Source organism: Dermacentor albipictus, chromosome 4, assembly GCF_038994185.2.
Source record: "Dermacentor albipictus isolate Rhodes 1998 colony chromosome 4, USDA_Dalb.pri_finalv2, whole genome shotgun sequence".
NCBI classification, from domain to species: Eukaryota; Metazoa; Arthropoda; class Arachnida; order Ixodida; family Ixodidae; genus Dermacentor; species Dermacentor albipictus.
Genome location: NC_091824.1, coordinates 81,263,447 through 81,280,268, shown reverse-complemented (window position 1 = coordinate 81,280,268; position 16,822 = coordinate 81,263,447). Strand labels below are relative to the sequence as shown.

Below are 16,822 nucleotides of genomic sequence, written 5' to 3'. Positions count from 1 at the left end.
TATGTAGGAATATTAAGACTTCAAGTTGGACTAGTTGGATGAGATTTATGGCAAGAAAGGAAACTTAGAGGATGGACCAGGAAAGGTTCCTAAATGTTACTCTGCGTAGGGAAGGAGATCAGGCACAGAGAAGTCCTAGGACGAGGATGGCGGGAAAGGAAAAGAAGAAAGCAAGAAAATATATAATCATTGTGTGTACAGGTGAGACAAAGGTGAAGACAACTTTATGGTGAGACTCTAGTATGTAATACCCAAGAAAGTGTATGGGAAAGCTGCGCCGCGGTACCTCAATTGGTAGAGCATCGCACGTGAAATGCGAAGGTTGTGGGATCGTTCCCCACATGCGGCAAGTTGTTTTTTCCTCCTTTGATTTCCATTATATTATCGTTTCTTTATTTCATTTGCTAAGCACAAGTAATTTCCCCAATGTTGTCCTTGTGTCAGTGTTTGTTGACTTCTTACGATATGGCTAATAAATATCAGTCCCCTCGGTTAACCCGCTTTTTTCTCGTTTAGTATATATAAAGAAACTCAAATTTATGCTCTGTAATTATCAGTGACAGTTATGCTACTTTATGTGAAAAGAAAAAAGGACAACCAAGTGTCTACGCTAGAAAAGACAAGGTTGGTGTACCTGGTGATTCATATGATTTCATGAATACATGCTGATTATAGCTCTCTATTACGTCTCTTTTCGTCTATTTTTCATGTTAATTATGCACTTATATCGCCTCCTTGTTGCTTTTGCTGTTGAACTGAGTGGTAGTGGCCCATACCCACAGTGGAGGAATGCCCATGAATTGCGTGGTTAAATTAGGTCGATAAAAACAAGGGAACTAACAATTTGAACGTGGGAACTTAGGAAGTAACATTTTTTGTGAGAGTTAAAAAAAAGCAATCAGAAGAAAACCATGAGTTGAAATAAGACCGAAAACTAATCATACGTAAATAAATATCTAAAAGAAAAACCATGGGGGGGGGGAGGTGATGGGGGACGATCAGACTAGCATGGTAATTGACTAGATTCAATGACGTAATTTTGGATTGCCAAGTAAACATTTCTGTGACTGAACCCAATAATAGAGGCTCCGAAAGATAGAATCAAAGACAGATAAATCTAGGCCGATATTTCGAAGCGGGGTTTCCATTAATATGTTTCTTATTGCAGGAAAACGTCTACAAGAAAACAAGAAATGGTCTATTGTCTCCGATTTGCCGCAGAATGAGCATAATGGTGAGGAGACCAGATCAGACATGTGCAGGCATAAGTTTAACGTAGGTATACGGCAGCGCAGCCCCGTGTTGGACACTTCAATTTTTCGTGTTTGGCAAAAATCTCTATGCGAGAAGTATAGAGCATGTCGGTAATTCACAAAGTCAGTTGTTGCAGAGCCTGGCACTGCTTGCACAATGACACTCACACTGTCACTCTGTCACACTGTCACTGCTGCGCATCTAATAGCAGTGATATGAGCAGCCAAATGACAATACGGGAGAATTGGCCGCTTATCGATGCCTTGGTTATAGAATCAGGAGTTTTATTTATAAATAGTATTTTAAGGCCAGGCGTCCAAATTTAACGCACACTTCTTATCCAGCTACCTATGAATGAAACGTCCTCATTAAACGAGAGTCACTAGAAGCAGTAAAGGATGGGCACATTGATAACGAATCAGTGACTTCGTGGCTGATATAACTGACGGACTTAGTTTTCATAGAGCCAGCACCACTACCATGAATTTGGCCAGAGAGATGGATATGAAATCTGGAAGCCGAAGAGAAAACGTCCAATCAGGAAGGGGCGAAAATATACCTTCACCTGACTTTTCATCAAATTGCGAAGCATCTGTCGCAATTGCGATGTTTTTTTGAAGGCTCTGCCGACGATCTTGTAATAGGCAATTCAGAATACGATGTGGAAGTAATTCCACATTGTATTCTGCAACGACAATTTCACAACAGCGCCAACGTTGCTACCAGTTACATCTTCAATACTGCCGGCGCCAAAGCCCCTGTATACGTCATACGACGCTTGGCTTGACTAGAGAACGTGGGAGAGTGAATTTGAACTATTTGCCACTACTACACAAATGACCAAGCCGCCACGCGATGTGCGGCAGCAACATTTCTGGTGAGCATAGGGCGAAGAAGGCAGGAAAGCATACAGCACTTTGAAGTTTGATGCGCAAGAGGAAAAACAAATGTTCAAGTTTTGACCCCAAAAAATTGAAGACTACTACAGACTAGCAAACAACTTGACTCTCTATGAATTCCGCTTCGGTTCTAGAAATCAGAAAGAAGGTGAACCGTTCAATGGTTGGCTGATTCAGCTGAAAAGTTTAACCAAGAGCTGCGAATTCGGACTTCTTGAAGAACGCATGCTACGCAGCCATTTCGTTCTTCGTGTTAGAGACTTGTGGTTGCAGCAAAAACTTTTGGCGGAAAGCCCTTCTTACCAAAACATTTAGTGCCCTTCCGCTCTGTGAAGAAGGACAAGAGAAGCTGTAGTGGGATGACTACACTGACAACTAGAACGATATATGTGGTTATTACTATATTGATAAAATAAAGACACATACACGTAACTTCATGATTTTTATCGTCTTTATTTTGTCTCGTTCATTACCACAGTGACCATAGCTTTGTGGTCACTGTGGTACACCGCGGTCAGTGGTGCTGCTGTGCTAGGTACGTTCTTGCCAAAGGTTAAATCTATACACGACCAGTGACGCGTGGTCGGCACAGTGACGTCTGCGTAGCATTAAATTCCAAACCGTTCCAACAGGAAGTATACAAACCACTGGCCGTCGGGCGCTAGGTTGAAGTTAAAGTCGACGATTGGCGGGTACACATTGCGTTTTATTATGCCTTTAGATCCTCCAGTGGGAACGAAGGAACGCCGCCATCCCACGCTTTATATATGGCCATGAAGGTCATGCGTCCTACATGGTCGATAAGATTATAACACTCAGAGCGATCGCCGCGTCTGATAACATCACACAGAAATGGTAATGCACTTTATACATAGACGGAAGATGATAACGTTCAGAGCGGTGGCCGCGTCTTGTTTTTGTCAGCATTTCGGACAATTCTTTTCCAGATCCTAGCCATAGACAGCTTCGCTTCGAAAACGGTGGAAATTTGCCGTATTGATCGAAGAGCAAGCAAAGCAGTACTTCCAAGAGATAAGCGCAGCAGACGGGGGAACACACACAATACGATAGGGAACTCAGTTGCAGCTGAAAAGAAGCTCTGCAGTAAGTGCGGCTTCCAGATTCGTCAACAGTGTGTCAACAGTGTCGGAAACTGCCCAGCGAGGGGATAAAACTGCAGGAAGTGCGGGGCACCAAACCATTTTGACCGGGTTAGCAAATTACTGGGTGCCACAGGAAACGCCGTCGGACGAGGAAAAGAGCTGCGGGAGGCACGGGCAGAGATATATCCTTTAGATGCATTTATTTTTCTTGCGGGACTAATGATCAAGTCGCTCGAAGTGGATAGATAGATAGCAACAGTTTACATCGAAGGTCAACTGTTAACACGCGAACAAACTGTTGCGTTATCTCGAAACATGAGCCGGCAAAGCTACCGGATAAACCGAAGCAAGCTTGCAGCGTGACTCTAACAGAGTTCTTTCGTTATAGGGCTATGGCAAAAGCGAAAATCGGGCTTCTGCTCCGCGCGAACAACAACAAAAAAATGCGAAGATCAATTTTTCGTCCTTGAAGAAGACGTTCCAGTCTTTTTAGCAATCAGCTAAAATGTGAGGATACGAGCTGCCCTCAGCTGCTATCAGCGCACCTTGGCTTATAGTGAGATGTTTTTTGCGACGAACTACCATAACAGCAGCCTTATGAAAACCCCGGCGTTATCTGCCGGGCTCATCGTACAGCTGTCCCTGCTTTGTTACGCTGCTTCTACTGTAAGCTACCGTTATGGTCGGGGATCAATTACTTGTTCACCATATTTTTTTAAGCAAGCTAGACATTGTGCATTTCACGTCAAGCCAGTACCACCCACACAACAGAAAAAAAAACTGTTAAGGAGGCAAAGAAGCTGCTACAGAAGTGCTTCCTTCGAACGCTAGATTTTGATATTGCTTTGCTTGAGTGGTGTAATAGCCCCAGGGATCATGGTGGGACGGCAGATGGGGACCCTGCTGCCGGTACCACCAAAGCACCTGGAACAGGAAGCAATACCCAGCAAAAATGTTCAGGACCGCCGTCAGGTGATCCGGCGTCAGCAGAAGGTTTACTACGACCACAATGCCAGAAACTTGTCCATGCTGACGCCACAACATGTAACTAAGTACGACATTGTTCAGAGAACCTGGACTCCAGCTATTGTTCTACGGCCAGCCGAAACGCCAAGGTCTGTGATTGCGTAGACCGACAACGGCCGCGAAATCTGTCGCACACGAGAGCGCCTGTGAGAAGCAGCAGCTCAACCACAGCCAGAATCATCCTAACCGCGGCTTTCCGTAGACGATGACCTCCATGCCAGAGAACAGAAGTTGCGCACAAAACCACGTCGCGAACCCTGTCGACACACGTTGCCAGATCTAGATTTTCTCAACGTTAAATGAGAGATGTGGACAGATGGCGCTGCCATCCTGAATGCCGCCCCCCCCCCTCCCCCCTGACCAGTAACTCGTGATGTTTATGTCACTTGGTTCCAAATGTACTTATATCGCTCCCTCGCACGAGTAAACGCTTTTCATTACCGGACTGCCGGCCTGTTTTGAGGAGTATGTAATCGTGGCCAGCTGACGCCAAAAGACAACGCAGGCTGGGAAATAAATATTGTTTGAAAACGTCGCAGCAGTTATTCATAAATTCTCAAGAACACCTACACTGTGAAAAGAGTAGGAGCCATATGGATTCTAGATAAAGAACAGAATTTGCAACAAATTTAGGAAACCCTAGACACAAGCGTAATGCTTCTCTTTCTAAGAGGATTGGAGGGTGGGATTTGCAAGCTGGAGCTCTAGAGAAGAGTATGCAGCGAAATTCTAATACAGGGCGAACGTACATACAATCCATTGCTAGGAGTGTATCTCTGCTCAGTCCTATTGGATGACTGCTCAGCCAATGTAAAATGCCAGTTGCATGTGTACCTTTTCCATCACATGATCTATGTGTGGGAGCCAGTTGAGAGAGGCGTTATAAATCCCTCCAAGGCATTTAATAGACTGTGCCATTGGTATAGCTTGATAGTGGTAAGACAATGAGATGTGAACTGGGTCATGTATCGGAAAAGCGAGAACGGTACATTTCCTAGCATTGAGTAAAAACTGATTAACATGTAACCATCTCTCCAGGGCACAAAGTTAAGTTTCTAGCCGTCGATATAGCGTGTAGACGTCGTTTTTAGATGCGAAAAACGCAACATCGTCTGCATAGGCATAAGTAGTTGCTTCAGAATAACGCTTTCCTTTTCTTCATTCTCACTAAAGTTTTTTTCCCTTCACCCGATCCATGCATTCATTAGCTATTTCAATGAAAAATTCAATGAAAATTTGTCTCGAGCCCCTGCATACGCAGGTGTTCATGAAATTTATTTGTATTGTTTATATCAATTTTGTTTGAATATGAACAATGTTCTATACCTGTTCGTCTGACGTCTTTTTCTTTCTCCGATTTCTTTGCTGTTTAATTTCGTTAGTTGTCCACCCATTTGAACAAGGTTCTAATTATTGACTTTCACGAGTTATAAAGAGAACCTTTTTTGCCGGTTCTTTCGACATTCCCACTGCTGCTGTTGTTGCTGTCTGGCACACCGCGTCGGGAGGTGGTTAAGCGTGTGCCTACGGGACAGGAGTGTGGAAGAGAGAAAATGAGACTCATGAAACTCGTTTGGACCTTTTTACCGCGTCGAATTTGCACAATGCCCTCGGGAGCACCCTGGGCATAGCCACATTAGTCTTTTGACAGCTGTTATTATCCGCGACCCCCCGCAAAAGCATTGCAGAAATTGCAGCGCTTACCTTTCTACTAACGCGCAAGTCCAGAGGGAATGAAGATAGAATTGTAGAGAGGATGGGGAAGAGGAGACAGAGAATGGATAGAACCGACGCAGTCATGAAACGGGTGACCCTTGCCATTCTTCGCTCGCAGTTCCCACAAAATAGGCCGGAAAGGGGGAATGTATAGGGAAAAGGTGACGTGAGACGGCAAGCAAACACTACTACTACAGACACGACGGGGTGGCTGTGGGCAAATGGTATACATTAGGGTTCCAAGGCATGGTACGGTACGTTTCTGCTATTTCTAAAAAAAATAAGCACCACGAAAATTTGTCAAGTGGACAACTCAAGCAGGGCCTGCAGAAGCAGAGCCGCATTAAAGTGCACCGTATAGTCTAGCTGACACTACGGAAGCGGTCACACCTCAACAGATCTGTACCCGCTGTACCCGCCATGGTAGCTTTGCGGCTTTGGCACTGCTTGAGGTTGCTGCTTCGATCCTTACCGTGGCAGCAACGGGGGCGAAATAAAAAAAAAAACGCTTGTGCACTTAGATTCAGGGACACGTTAAAGAATTACACCACGCTGTCAAAATTAATCCGCAGTCCGCCACTACGGTGTGCCTCATAATCCGATTGTGGTTTTGATACGTAGAGCTCCATAGTTCAATTAAAGTGTAATATTTCTGCCACAATGCGATATGCAATGTGAGGCAATGACAATGCTCAAACGTCTCAGAGATTATGAAATATGGCGCACAAGAACGTCTCCATGAAAAATTTCTTCTTGAGTGTTGTGTGTGCTACGCAGAAAAAACGCTGAAGAAATTAAATATTCACCGTCAACATCGCCGCTTATTATCGCCAGTGAAAGCAAATAGCACAGAAAGCTTCGCTTACATGTGGGTCCACAAAATGTTTAAAAATCTTTAGTTTTATTCGTTGCTGTTGAGTTACACTGGGACTCTGGGGTCGATACCTAGAATTTGCTTTTGTGGGGCACCAGCAATGGTCTTAATATTAAGTTTGCTGATGGCAAATAGATACATTACATCATACAACCCAGCTTCTGGGCAAATTTGCTGCCTCCGTTGTCTCCACGGCGAGTTTTGTTTCTTGAAGGTACATATTTCCGATCGTGGGTCAGTAACTTCAATGCTTGGCGTCAGGCTGTAGCGTCTACACGGAGTACAATTTGTGCGGGTCAATACTCGACACAGTTCATCCACGAGAATCAAACGAATACAAAATGTGCGCGCAAATATTTCTGTACTAAACCTTATGCTCTAAACAAGGTCAAAGAAAAAATAAACAACATTACCGGTATTAAGAGCATAAAAACCTCCCAAAAGCGCATTAAATATTTATCACTTCCGACCTAAAGTATGCTCATAAATATTTTTTGTGCGGCTTGTGTCCTCGCTTCTGACTTATGTTTTTCCTCCAAGCAAACATCTCTCCAATAGTGTTTCTCACCAGACTAAACTTTGAAGAAATCTATTATTCACCGTCGACATCGTCGATGATTATCGTGATTCAAAGCAAACAATACAGAAAGCTTCGCTTACATCAATTCGCACAGTGCATAAATATATGCATGCGTGTAACTTGTGTATGTGTATTAAATACGCGCATACTAAATGAATATGTCAGTATGAGTAAATGCATGGGTATGTAACGTTTGTTTATTTTTTGTTCTATACAGCAAACATGTATTTCATAAAATGAAATGCGAAAAGTAACTACATTAAAACCACAGATATGCACATACATGGTACATGGTTTTGATATTGTAAAAAGTAAAATGACGTTCTGTTCCGTGCTTCTTTGGTATGTTTTTGCGTGTGTGCAGAGAAAACATCGCTTTGCTTTTTTTTTTGTTTGCATGCTATTGCCATTGCAAAAGTGTAAAGGTTCAGAAGCCTTCATCAGGCATTTTCAGCCTTTACCCTCTGCCCCTTTAGCAAGCTCTGCACTGATAGTTTGCTGAAGAATAAAGATAAATATGGAAGAAGATCTGTTGTTTCTAGTCCGGAAATTACAGTATGATAAATCGGTACTTCGGAAATACGTTACTTCGGACTTCTGTTCGAGGCTTCACAAAACCCGTGCTGCAAGGTGAGTCTTACCGAGACAGTAAATGGCTTTATCGAATAATCGTTTTTCCTTGTCTTGAGAATAACGTACAGAGAACATTTAGGAACGCTTAAGCTACAAACATGAACGCCATGACATTAAAATGTTTTGTGAAGAACAGTTCGTAATATAGCGGGCGTCACATCTGAGATAAGATGCAACGCGTCACAGGCTGCTCCAGGATGCCTCATGCAACCTGCGATGTGTGCCTCCCTCGTCCATCAACGCGGCACAGCTTCCTTGAGGAACACACCGTGCAGCTTCACGGTTTCATCTGCAAACGCCAAGGAAAAATGCAAGGAACGTGTCGGGGATTTCAAAGAAAAGGCTGCTTTTTTCATCATGATCTAGTTTAACGGGACGAGGGATCTTTCTAGCACCGCAGGTGGGGGCAGAAATTTGTTCTCAACTCTACCACTCAAGTGAAAATGCCCGACTACGTTCTTTCGTAAAGCGAAATGTCAGGAAGCACCAGAAAACGGGCCTACACCGAACACTCGTGAAGTGAAAAGTGAAATGCGGTTAATGGGACTTGTTGTGCGAAAGAAATGTAAGGGCTACGAGAGACGCCTTAGTTGAAGCCTTCGGATGAATTTTGACCACCCGAGGCTCTCTCGAGTGTTTTCGCATTCCACCATATCGGCATGCAAACAGTGGCTGAACCCGAGATCTCACCCTCAGCTGCTGAATGCCGTATCCATTGAGCCGCGGCGTGGGTAACATTGTCATGCCGAAGAAACCTGCGTCCTGCACACGTTACTTTCCCCGTGAACAGGATCCAAAGGTACGGCCGCAGAGTCTTTGTTACGGTGGCTAGATTTATGTGCACGTTAAAGAGCCCCATGTGGCCCAAATTTCCGTAGTCCCCCATTACGGCGTACCTCATAATCAGATCGTGGTTTTGGCACGTAAAGCCCCGTTTTTTTTGTTACGGTGGCGAAATACAACCCGAAGTCGTCATAAACACAACGAGAACCCTCTGCTAAGAAAAATGATAATGTCGTGGGAAAGAATGCAATAACAGCCGTAAGAAACCATAGGAGAACAAATCCCTTTTGACAAAAGTTTCAGCGACTTGCTCTAAAATCTAAATGCGCGGGCTTTATTGGCGGTCAGTTGTCAGCAGCAAAATCTACGGCAGAGGGACATAAGTCTTCCTGCAATGTATCAGCAATCAGCTAAAATGTGAGGATACGAGCTGCCCTCAGCTGCTATCAACGCACTTTGGATTATAGTGAGATGTTTTTTGCGACGAACTATCATAACAGCTGCCTTATGAAAACACCGGCGTTATCAGCCGGGCTCATCGTACAGCTGTCCCTGCTTTGTTCCGCTGCTTCTACTGTAAGCTACCATTATGGTCGCGGGTCAATTACTCGTTCACCATCTGACCTCGATGCTTTCACCACAAACTATACTGTCACGTTACCCAAGATTCACTTACGAAGAAGCTCTTCGGGTTTCGCAGAGTCTCCTTCAACTTTCTGCTCGGCTTGTGCGGGTTGTTGCTGGGCGTGTGGACAGAGAAGCAATGGAAGAACAGCGCCATGAATGCCACGAATAGTGTGAGGTACAAGAGGGACAGGAACGGGTGCACCTGCACAAGAGGAGCGTGGATTCGAATAAAGAGGATGAAGCACACATTGACACACCGAGTCGGGCTTTCTATTTGTTTTTTCGGCGTGAGGTGACTAGTTGAGAGGTATACCGGTTTTGCTAAGAGATAAACATATAAAAGAAGAACACCTGTGGCCACACACACGAAGCGTTTTGCCCCGCCGGTAAGTTAATCTACCGATCAATGAAAAGGTACACCGAGTCCGTAAGGCCGGCGCCCCTCTGCGTCCAGCACCGCCCGAGGCAAGCGCGTCTCAGGAACTCAACGCAACATTGGATGACATTCTGAACATTGCCGAATTTCGCCATACTGCCGAAATCGTCGTGTTGTCAGCTCTCATTGGCAGATAGTATTGCTACGGCCTTTCTGCTTGGCTCAAAATGTCGCCATCGCATAATTTGACAATATGGCGCAGTGTTACAATGTCCAGAATGGCGACCCTTACGCTGCTGGGTCGTTCATTCGCATGGGTACAAAACAAAACCGTCCGCCTCGTCTCTCCAATGGGCGAAAATTTTTTCGGCCTGAATTCTCGCCCGGCTGCTGCCTGATGCCTCTCGCCTGATGCAAGCGTGCCAGCGCGCAGTTGGTAATGGCTGCCGCTGCTTCTCGAGCTCTGTGGATATGTTTAATTACGCTGGCACAGCAAGCTCAGTGCGTCATTAGAGACTGTGCTCATCGGTTCGATGTGTTTGACGATTACGAGCTCCGACACCTGTTTCGCTTCGACCATGGCGGCATCTTTTTCATCGTCGAGTTGCTGCGGCAGGGCCTTATGGCATGAAAGTGGCGCATCACGGTCCTCTCGCAGCAGCTCACTGGGAAAATCATAATAATTCATTATGTCATCATGACCATGAAATGAAATTCATAGGTTCGAAGAAAAGGGCACAGCCACCGATATCATAGCTTGGACCCTTTCCTCGGAAAAAGCGACACTCCAGGTATTGCGCCATGACAACGAAGCTACATCACTTGATAGCAATGGTCTGCGGGGCAGTCGTTGTGGCGCACATGACTCTTCACGAGGTAGTCTGAAATCAGCCCATGATTTCACTGTCGACAATGACGGTACATGGACACGAACTCCTTAGGGCAAGACGCCTTCGCCGAACTGACCCATGTTCTTCAACGATTCAGTGAGGTTTCGTATAGCAACGATGCCGATCTGAAACGTGATCAGTTCACATCAATAAATAAGTCATCATCATCATCATCATCATCATCATCATCATCATCATCATCATCATCAGCCTGGTCACGCCCACTGCAGGGCAAACGCCTCTCCCATACTTCTCCAACTACCCCGGTCATGTACTAATTGTGGCCATGTTGTCCCTGCAAACTTCTTAATCTCATCTGCCCACCTAACTTTCTGCTGCCCCCTGCTACGCTTCCCTTCCCTTGGTATCCAGTCACTAACCCTTAATGACCATCGGTTATCTTCCCTCTTCATTACATGTCCTGTCCATGCCCATTTCTTTTTCTTGATTTCAACTAAGATGTCATTAACTTGCGTTTGTTCCCTCACCCAATCTGCTCTTTTCTTATCCCTTAACGTTACACCCATCATTCTTCTTTCCATAGCTCATTGCGTCGTCCTCAATTTAAGTAGAATCCTTTCCGTAAGCCTCCAGGTTTCTGCCCCATAGGTGAGTACTGGTAAGACACAGCTATTATACACTTTTCTCTTGAGGGATAATGGCAACCTGCTGTTCATGATCTGAGAATGCCGGCCAAACGCACCCCAGCCCATTCTTATTCTGATTATTTCCGTCTCATGATACGGATCCACCGTCACTACCTGCCCTAAGTAGATGTATTCCCTTACCACTTCCAGTGCCTCGCTACCTATTGTAAGTTGCTGTTCTCTTCCGAGACTGTTAAACATTACTTTAGTTTTCTGCAGATTAATTTTTAGACGCACTCTTCTGCTTAGCCTCTCCAGGTCAGTGAGCATGCATTGCAATTGGTCCCTTGAGTTACTAAGCAAGGCAATATCATCAGTGAATCGCAAGTTACTAAGGTATTCTCCATTAACTTTTATCCCCAATTCTTCCCAATCCAGGTCTCTGAATACCTCCTGTAAACACGCTGTGAATAGCATTGGAGAGGTCGTATCTCCCTGCCTGACGCCTTTCTTTATTGGGATTTTGTTGCTTGCTTTATGGAGGACTACGGTGGCTGTGGAGCCGCTATAGATATCTTTCAGTATTTTTACATACGGCTCGTCTACACCCTGATTCCGTAATGCCTCCATGACTGCTGAGGTTTCGACAGAATCAAACGCCTTCTCGTAATCAATGAAAGCTATATATAAGGGTTGGTTATATTCCGCACATTTCTCTATCACCTGATTGATAGTGTGAATATGATCTGTTGTTGAGTAGCCTTTACGGAATCCTGCCTGGTCCTTTGCTTGACAGAAGTCTAAGGTGTTCCTGATTCCATTTGCGATTACCTTAGTAAATACTTTGTAGGCAACGGACAGTAAGCTGATCAGTCTATACCTTTTCAATTCTTTGGCATCCCCTTTCTTATGGATTAGGTTTATGTTAGCGTTCTTCCAAGATTCCGGTACGCTCGAAGTCATGAGGTGTTGCGTATACAGGGTGGCCAGTTTTTCTAGAACAATCTGCCCACCATCCTTCAACAAATCTGCTGTTATCTGATCCTCCCCAGCTGCCTTCCCCCATTGCAGAGCTTCCAAGGTTTTCTTTACGTCTTTTGGCGTTACTTGTGGGATTTAAAATTCCTCTAGACTGTTCCATCTTCCATTATCTTCTTGGGTGCCACTGGTACTGTATAAATCTCTATAGAACTCCTCAGCCACTTGAACTATCTCATCCATATGAGCAATGATATTGCCGGCTTTGTCTCTTAGCGCATACACCTGATTCTTGCCAATTCCTAGTCTTAGAGCGCAGCTCTTTGGCGTCCGTTCCTGGGTTTCGCGTCGTCGTCGGCGTTGTCGTCAGCGTTGTCGTCGGCCTCGTAACCAGCTCGCCGACGAATCTGCTCCGCCGCCGCGCATGCGCGCTGTCGGCTCTCCGGGCGAGGGAGGATGATGGAAGGGAGGAGGAGAGACTGTGGAGGAGGGCTGGCTACACAAATGGCTCTTTGGCGTCCGTTCCTGGGTTTCGCGTCGGCGTTGTCGTCGGCCTCGTAACCAGCTCCGCCCCCCTTTCATCCCCCCAGCGCTAGCAGCGACCGACTGATACCGCTTTCGTGAGTCCGCTACCGCACTCACGAAAGACGTCGTGCACTTCCTGCAACTCGCATTAACCGTCCATCGATCCACACCGATGTTAGTAGTGGGGGAATTTAATGTTGACATAAAGACAAACAGCAATTTCCTAACACTTATGCGGGAGAACATCCCGTTCCTCTCGCTCGTAACGCGTCCCACGGCTGTGACAACCTCGCGAGGCACTTGTATAGATCTCGTCTTTGAGAATCAAGCATTGGTGTACCAAGTCGAACATATATCAGTCTATTTCTCCGACCACAAAGCTTCCTTCATGACTGTCAAGAACTGTTAGTGGAGTCTTTGTTAAAGGAATACGTGTGAAAAATAAAAAAAAGGATTCTGTGATAGCGCATACATGTGTTGCTCGATTTCTTTGCCTCAATCTATCGAAAAGGTGAAACAGCTTATTTGCTGCGCTCAAATTTCGCATTAGGAAGTAACGTAACCGTCGGTAATTTTTTTCATTTTTTTTCACTGCTTTTAGGCTTCCTCAGTTCCTGAGAGCATGTTAAATTGTATCCATATTGTTACGTAAGAAGTCGCAGATGAAAAGCTATATACAACTATATTTACAACGTAATACGCCGCACTTGGCCAAGAGGCAACAGCCCGCGCTAGGTTTCAATCGTCGTCGTCGTCTTCTTACTGCTAGCTTGTTCGTCATTGGAAATACTATTCCGTAGCAATATTATACTACCTTATGTCAGCTGTCTTACGCTTGTTGATTAACATGGAAAGTTCTGCCAGTTCTATTCTAGCTGTAGGGTTAGAGGCTTTCATACATTGGCGTTTCTTGATCAGATCTTCGTCTCCTGCGATAGCTTACTGGCATCCTGTCTAACGTAGTTACCACCGACTTCTATTGCACACTCCTTAATGATTTCCACAAGATTGTCGTTCATTGCTTCAACACTAAGGTCCTCTTCCTGAGTTACAGCCGAATACCGGTTCTGTAGCTTGATCCGGAATTCCTCTTTTTCCCTCTTACCACTAACTCATTAATCGGCTTCTTTTGTACCAGTTTCTTCCGTTCCCTCCTGGAGTCTAGGCTAATTCGAGTTCTTACCATCCTATGGTCCCTGCAGCACACCTTGCCGAGCACGTGCACATCTTGTATGATGCCAGGGTTAGCGCAGAGTATAAAGTCTATTTCATTTCTAGTCTCGCCATTCGGGCTCCTTCGCGTCCTCTTTCGGCTACCGCGTTTACGGAAGAAGGTTTTCATTATCGGCATATTATTCTGTTCTGCAAAGTCAACTAATAGCTCTCCCCTGCTATTCCTAGTGCCTATGCCATATTCCCCTACTGACTTGTCTCCAGCCTGCTTCTTGCCTACCTTGGCATTGAAGCCACCTATCAGTATATTGTATTTTGTTTTGACTTCACCCATTGCCAATTCCACGTCTTCATAGAAGCTTTCGACTTCGTAGTCATCATGACTGGACGTAGGGGCGTAGACCTGTACGACCCTCATTTTGTACCTCGTATTAAGTTTCACAACAAGACCTACCACCCTCTCGTTAATGCTATAGAATTGCTGAATGCTAATTACCAGCTATATTCTTATTAATCAGGAATCCGACTCCAAGTTTTCCTCTCTCCGCTAAGCCCCGGTAGCTCAGCACGTGCCCGCTTTTTAGCACTGTATATGCTTCTTTTGTCTTCCTAACTTCGCTGAGCCCAATTATATCCCATTTACTGCCCTTTAATTCCTCCAATAGCACTGATAGACTCGCCTCACTAATTAATGTTCTAGCGTTAAACGTTGCCAGGTTCATATTCCAATGGCGGCTTGTCCGGAGCCAGGGATTCTTAGCAACGTCTGCTGCGTCGCAGGTCTGACCACCGCTGTGGTCAGTTGCTTCGCAGCTGCTGGGGACTGAGGGCCGGGGTTGTATTCATATGGGAGGTTGTGGCCAAGTACTGCACCTGGGTGGCCAATTCAGCTCTGGTGAGGGAGTGCGTTACCGGTTCTGGTCACCGGGATCAGGCCGCACTCCAGGCCTTGTTTACGCAATTTTATAAACACGCGGATCTTCTTTTAATCCGGTGGAAAATTACGCGGCACCGGGATTCGAGCCACGGTCCTCTTTCACGCGAGGTGGATGCTCTACCTCTACGCCACCGCTGCACCACCTACGTTCAAAGGCGAGGTTCAAGAATCGAATTCATAAACGTCCTCGGCCCATGTTCACAAACGGCTCTTACGCTACAATTCTTCTTAAGAGAAAATTCCACGCAATCCTGATGCTGGACGTAATATTATAGTGAAGCTAACAAGCCCATGACAAAAGAAAAAGCAGGCGGGAAAGAAAAGCTTTGTGAATTCGGATGCTCTTCCGTAAGTGCTTCTTGCCATTGGCAGGTCGCCTTCGCAAACAATATTGCGAACAGTAGGATTGGTTGCAGTTTACCTTTGCGGACAATTCTACCGTGCCAGTTTATTTTTCTTTCTTTTTGCGAATGGAGACCCAGATTCACGGGCGCATGCACTCACGCTGATGTAATCTCTGATGGAATTGATGGTCCGGCCGCCGAATAGCGCCTGCTGCAGCCTCGTCAGCGGCCCCCGCTCGTCGGAGCGGCGGCACTTCTGGAAGACGTCGCAGTAACCGCGGGTGCCCTCGCAGACGGCCCCCGGTTGCAACTTGACCCCGCAGAACGACTTCATTTTGGGGTGCTGGCACGCTTCCTTGCATTTACCTGCGGATGCAGTTTGTAGCTGGAGTGTGGGTGCAGCTACGCAACGCTGTACATTTCCAGCCGCACACTGATGCTACGCGAGGCGTGCGGAACGGGCAACAAGCTCAGCATGAGATAACTTCTCCGAAGAAACTGCCTGTCGCGTAAACTGCTTATAGCGAACGCAATTCCCGTTTGTATAGGAGCCTCCTTGAAGCTCCCGCTGTGAGAGGCGACCAGAACTGCTGCATTTTGCTGTGACGTGGCGGCCTTATAGTTCTGCGTTTACGGTACAAAGCAAGTCAGAACACAAATACATAGCCGCGCTTCCCTCCGCGGGCTTTAAGCTCAAATTATCAACGAGAACAACGGCAGTGCTTCGAAACGTCCTGCCAGACTCGGTCCTCAAGCCGATGCTGTGGCAAATAGGTGACGCCCTGCAGCAACTGCTGTGTCACTCAGATACGCGGCGGGAACAGCTGCGCGAATCGTGCGTGCTACGGCCTCCTGGCTACGCTCCCGCATACCCTCAACTCCCCTCCGCCAAGCTGGATGTGTCGTGAAGCGCCCGTGCACGCGTTGCACAGAATTAGTAGGATGTGCAGCGGCTGCCACCATTTTTGACATACCACCTTCATCTTCCCACCCTGTCTCTCTCTCTCGTTCCCCCAAACCTTTTCTCTAGCCTGGTGCAGCAGGCTAGACTTCCAATCAATCAGGCCAGTTTCCGTGTTTTCCCCATTAAAGTTCATGTTTTAGGGAATCTTCTGATACCCTAAGTTTACTAAGCTATCATTGCACGAAGTGAGACTAAGATTGGTAGCATAGCACTGAGCTACAAAATAGAATTTAGGAAGTTTACCTCAAGCATCTTTATTAGCATGCTGAAAAGGTAACCCCTGAGTTATGAGCCATAGATCCCGCAAGACGAAACGAAAGAGGGGGTGACGCGAATATACGTCCTTTCTGAGTAGCTTGTTCACAAAAGAGAAAATAATGACAAGCTTGAATTGTTCTCGTGTTCTTTCTGTGTGTATAATCATTTATGCTTTGAAGCGTTGTATTTTCCGGTGTTGAAACAACATGCCTTCTTTGAAGCAATTTTACATGGAGGAAGTTAGCGACGCCAGGAATGAACGTAGGGTACCCGAGCCTCCCACTTTTGCCAGCAC

General features: G+C 45.9%; 1 protein-coding gene across 4 annotated transcripts in view; it reads right to left on the bottom strand.

Annotated features, from left to right (window-relative positions):
• Positions 1-7,635: 7,635 nt before the first annotated feature.
• Positions 7,636-16,822, bottom strand: part of LOC135913345 (disintegrin and metalloproteinase domain-containing protein 10-like) — a 160,943-nt gene continuing 151,756 nt past the window's right edge. For 3 of the 4 annotated variants that reach the window (XM_070537171.1, XM_065445935.1, XM_065445936.1), the window contains 3 exons: positions 15,466-15,671; positions 9,545-9,697; positions 7,636-8,374 (listed from right to left, as the gene is read on the bottom strand). In XM_070537171.1, coding sequence (XP_070393272.1) covers positions 8,363-8,374; positions 9,545-9,697; positions 15,466-15,671 — 371 coding nt within the window. In that variant the 3' untranslated portion in view covers positions 7,636-8,362. The remainder of the gene's footprint in view (positions 8,375-9,544; positions 9,698-15,465; positions 15,672-16,822) is intronic. The other variant, XM_065445937.1, reaches the window with a different exon arrangement.